This window comes from Pundamilia nyererei, unplaced genomic scaffold (assembly GCF_000239375.1).
Source record: "Pundamilia nyererei isolate P.nyererei 1_Seehausen unplaced genomic scaffold, PunNye1.0 scaffold00117, whole genome shotgun sequence".
NCBI classification, from domain to species: Eukaryota; Metazoa; Chordata; class Actinopteri; order Cichliformes; family Cichlidae; genus Pundamilia; species Pundamilia nyererei.
In genome coordinates, this window is record NW_005187518.1 from 419,740 (window position 1) to 424,350 (window position 4,611).

Here is a 4,611-nt window from a genome sequence, read left to right on the forward strand (position 1 = left end):
CACACACACACACACACACACACACACACACACACACACACACACACACACACACACACACACAGTTGTTTTACTACCACTGCCTCTGGCTAGCAATCTTTGGGACATTTTACAACCATTCCCACCCTTGCCTTTATAACAGTGTAGTAGAGAAGTCTTGACTAACTAAAAGGAAATTAAGAAGTGGATGAATAATTTAGGTGACTTAGGAAGCGCAGCGAGATGTAGTCTCTAAAAAAAAAAAAAAAAAAAATTCAACAGCGTGTCAGTCCTAATGAATTATAAAAACTTTGTTTTCACGCTGCATTTCTTTGCACTACTTTCAAAATGCTACAAAAGCCTGCGTGAGTGTGTGTGTGTGTGTGTGTGCGTGCGTGCGTGCATGTGTGCGTTATTATGCAGACCATGAGTGCAGTTCACACCGAGTACAGCTCAGCAGACTAGACACAGTCAACGTGGGCCGGTCTCCTGGTTGTTGAATAATGGATCAGAGACGGACTCCCGCTCAGCCTAATGCAGTCTGATCTGATGTGACTGTGATCTCCGTTGACTGGTGCGGACCACAGAGAGCTGACAGCCCGCTTTATAAGCTGGTCAACCACACACATACACATGCAGCCACGCAAGCGATGGAAGAAAAAAAAAAAAAAAAAAAAAACGCGGCTCCTCAAATGCACACAAGACGATCGGGGCATTTTTAATCAAGCGCAGGCCATCACACGTTATGAACCAGCCTGTTTGGTAGGCAGCCTTGATGCTTCTGTATTTCCAAACGCCCGGAGTTTTAGTGCTGATTCCTATTGAGGCTGTTACAGCCCTGTAATGAATCCTGTCGCTCGTCTGGCCTGGCTCAGATTCCTCCTCCACATACCAGGGAGATGCCAGGGGCCACACAGACGCCAGAGGAGCCTTCCTAAATCACAGCCTTGTTACACTGATGAATGTGTGTGTCCTGTTCTGTGATCTAGGCTATCTGCCTCTGTGTGTTTGTGCCTCTGCCTTCTCTGCATGTTCTCTTTGTGCATGGCTCCCGCTGCCTCTGCATGTGTGTTTCTCTCCCTTTGTGTCTGTCTTGCCTCCCTGTGTGTGTTGTTAGCTGTGCGGTTATACTTGGAAATGAGATTAGAGATGAATGTGTAGGGTGAAGTGAAATTAGCATCCTTTGTATGCAGGTACAGTTTCCTCCCGTGTATACTCCTCTACAGCGGGTGGGCTACATGCTGAAGTCAATAGTCACAATCCCCATCCTGTGGTAACTATAATAGGCCTACTGTCAACTCCGCGGAGAGTTGACAATTTTCTATCCACTGTCTACTCCGTTCATACATAATTCATGCTGCCATCAATAATTCACCATGGTGACATTACCAATAATAACACAACAATACTTTGTTTTTGCTGTGAGGTTTGAAATATGTTGCCTTGGTTACAGAGATGAAACAAATATTCCCTGGAGGAGTGATGGGAACACAGGAACAGGACAGAATTCCCTCCTGATCCCACTTAGTAGTGTTGTCTCTCTCTCTCTCTCTCTCTCTCTCTGCTCTGCTCTGTCACTCTCTCCTTGCCTCCCTCTCTCGCGCGCACACACACACTCACCGACCACACTTTCTGCTCGCATAAAAAACTAGGTCAGATAATACAAACTCCTGAGGGGTTTTCTGTTTTGTCTCTTTAGGATTTCAGGGAAACTAATGGAGAGACTATTTTTGGGAGCCAAGCCCGCATCTCTGTTCCGTCTACTCCTCTCAGTAAATAATCACGGCTACATTTATGAAGAGGAGAGCAGACACCGAGAAACGCCGAGGCCAAGCGTGATTGTCAAAAGAATTGCGGGGCGCACTGTACGCGTGGCTGTGTGTTGGTGCTCGCCTGTGAATATCCGATTTTCTCACCTCTGGAGTGTTCTTCTTGAACTCGCGGCTCAGGTCGATGAGTTTCTTCCTGGACTGTTCGCTCTCGTCCTGTCTGTTGGCAAGCTGCGTGGCGGTGACGTCTAGTTCTTTCTGCAAGACAAACAGAAAGGTTGTTGTTTTTGTTAGTTGCATTCAACATTTTATTACACTTATCATTACTGTAATGGTCATTATAATCGTAATCATTGTTATCAATTACGATTAAAAGACGGGAGCTGTTTTATGACTAGACTGCAAACTGTTGGACCTATTTGCTTTGCTGATATTATTCAGAATGCTGCAGTAGGCCGAAAACACGGCCACAGAGTAGAGGTTTCTAAAAACTAAACCTTTGATGTGCTTCAGCTTGTGGCCTTCATTGGGGTCTACACAAAACATATTACAGCCAGTTTTAAAAATTTGAGACATAAAGTAAAAAACAAACAAACAAACAAACAAACACACACATATGATTGGTTGCTTTGTATTTTAAATTATTATTTTTGACCTATAATATGTCTGTGACCACTCTGGCACAGGCCTATCAAATCATAAAGTTCCACTGGTTTTGCTGGAGCATTAACCTGTTCAGAAAGCAGAACCACAACACCAACGGCCCACCAAGGAAAAACCTGACGGCCTTTCACCCTGGCAGTCAATCAGTTACCGCTCTAACCACTACTAGTAAATGCCCAGGCATTTCAAACCAATTATTGACTACCAGGTGACTCCTCCCCTCTCACCACATAACAACAAAAACACAATTATCAACAGCAGCAGTTGTCAAGGCTGAACGGAGGTCCCACCTTCGTCCACATCCATTTTGCACTGTTATTAATAGCTATTTATGGGACTTGTTCCAGCTGATGGGCCGTGTGCTGACATTAACAAGCCGTTCAGGCCTTGTAAAGATTGTATCTCCGCTCTCCGCTGAGTGTGTGAGAGTGCTGCTGGATTATGTTTCGGCTGGATTCTTGCTCTCCGTCATGCTCGCTCCCTCATTTTTCCATACTCTCTACAGATCATCTACTCACTCATTCAACCAGCAGTTCCTTCTCTTCAGTTTAAATCTCTCTTCTGCCTTTGCCCCGCCTCCCCTTCTCTCTCCCCCCCCCCCATTCACCTCCTGTGAGGCCGCCCACCCTTGAGAGTGATTAAACGCTGCTGAAGGGCCGTTATGCTAACTAACGCACTAATCATTTAATACACACATTACCACAGGGGCCCTTGTGGCTCAGTCTGCTGACAAGGTCCCAAAACACACTCACGCACACATGCCCACCTCCCCACTTTGCCTATACACCCCACCCCCAAAAACACACAAGAAATTTCAACCCTCTGAAGAAACAGTGTGATCAAGAACTAATTAGGAGATTTTTTTCCCCCTCCATCAGCATTACGTTTAATTCCCTGACCAGCCGTGATCTCGTTTTAACCACAAACCATGAAAAAGTATAACAAATGGATTCGGTCGACTGTCCCCTGCAATGGATTTTGTGCAGGAGAAACAGGATGTTTGGGGAGAGAGAGAAAAAAAAACAAAAAACTGCTCACTTGCTTACATGCCATCTTGTTCTCGCTGCCCATGGAGCAGTTGATGTAGCAGCCTGTCTGCCCATGGCCATGGAGCAGCTGCACTATCTGTTAGTGAACTCGAGCGTGCGCAGAGGCTTGTGCATCGCTTGATGAAAGGAGGAACCTGATAAATTTTAATCATGTTAAATTAATTGTCAAAAACTGAATGTTCTAGTTCATGAACAGTGGTGTAATTATTGCATTGGTAAAGATTAGCTACAGGAACAAGAATACAGGGCCCAGTATGTTCAAGATACAAGGATCAAATTGATATGACGACGATATGATGCATGAAGCCTTGTTTTTCTGATCAGCGTGGACTATAATCACTCGCTGAAATTTTATTTTAAAGCCTGATGTGAGTTCAGCTGGAATTGGCAGCAACGAGGGTAAATTTCAGTGTATCCCCGAAGTGTGGTTGCTGTTAATCATCCCAGCTGTGTGATTAGGCACATGGAATACATTTGGAAAACAGAAATACTCCCTCTGCAATGATGTGATGCGAATTCTGCAAATGTGAAATAGTATGGATGGCCGACAGAGCGTAGGTAACGTCTGAATAAGCCCATTACAACTGCTTTCATTTCTCCACTCTTATTTCAACTGTGGGTTTACAGAGATCATAACTTTCACACTGCATGGCTCCTTTGTTATACACTGCTGTTCATTTGTAGCCTTTCACAGTCACTGTAAACGCAGGGCTTATAGTATTGCTTACTCAGATGCAGAAAAATCCTGCAACAACATTGTCTTTTTATTGACAGGAGCTCTCAGGATGCGTTCCGATATGCACATTAGTCCACGAATTTTATGCAAAACGGTGTTGAAGGAATTCAACAAAGCAGGTAAATCAATTCATTTAAGCTGATCAATAAGATCCGTTTTTGTGCTCATAAAAGTGAAATATCCACAATCCTCCACTAGGGCTCTGCTTTAAGAGGTCATGTGCCAATCTCCAACGCCCTTGATTCTGTCCAATCCCTTTCCAATACCCTGCATATATCCCAATGTGTTACCAAATCCTCGCTCCAAAAAAAGAAAAATTCTCACTGCTAAGCTAAATAAACACATCACACATGAAAGAGGATTGATTCAGTGCCAAGTGGGCAAGTAATTATGGGCATGGTCTTAGTTTGGGGGG

The 4,611-nt window shown here is 44.4% G+C and overlaps 1 protein-coding gene across 3 annotated transcripts in view; it reads right to left on the reverse strand.

The window, feature by feature from the left end:
• cux1b (cut-like homeobox 1b) overlaps nucleotides 1-4,611 on the reverse strand; it is a 62,224-nt gene that overhangs the window by 42,519 nt on the left and 15,094 nt on the right. For all 3 annotated transcript variants that reach the window (XM_005742092.2, XM_005742091.2, XM_005742090.2), the window contains exon 2: nucleotides 1,896-2,006. In XM_005742092.2, the coding sequence (XP_005742149.1) occupies nucleotides 1,896-2,006 (111 nt within the window). The remainder of the gene's footprint in view (nucleotides 1-1,895; nucleotides 2,007-4,611) is intronic.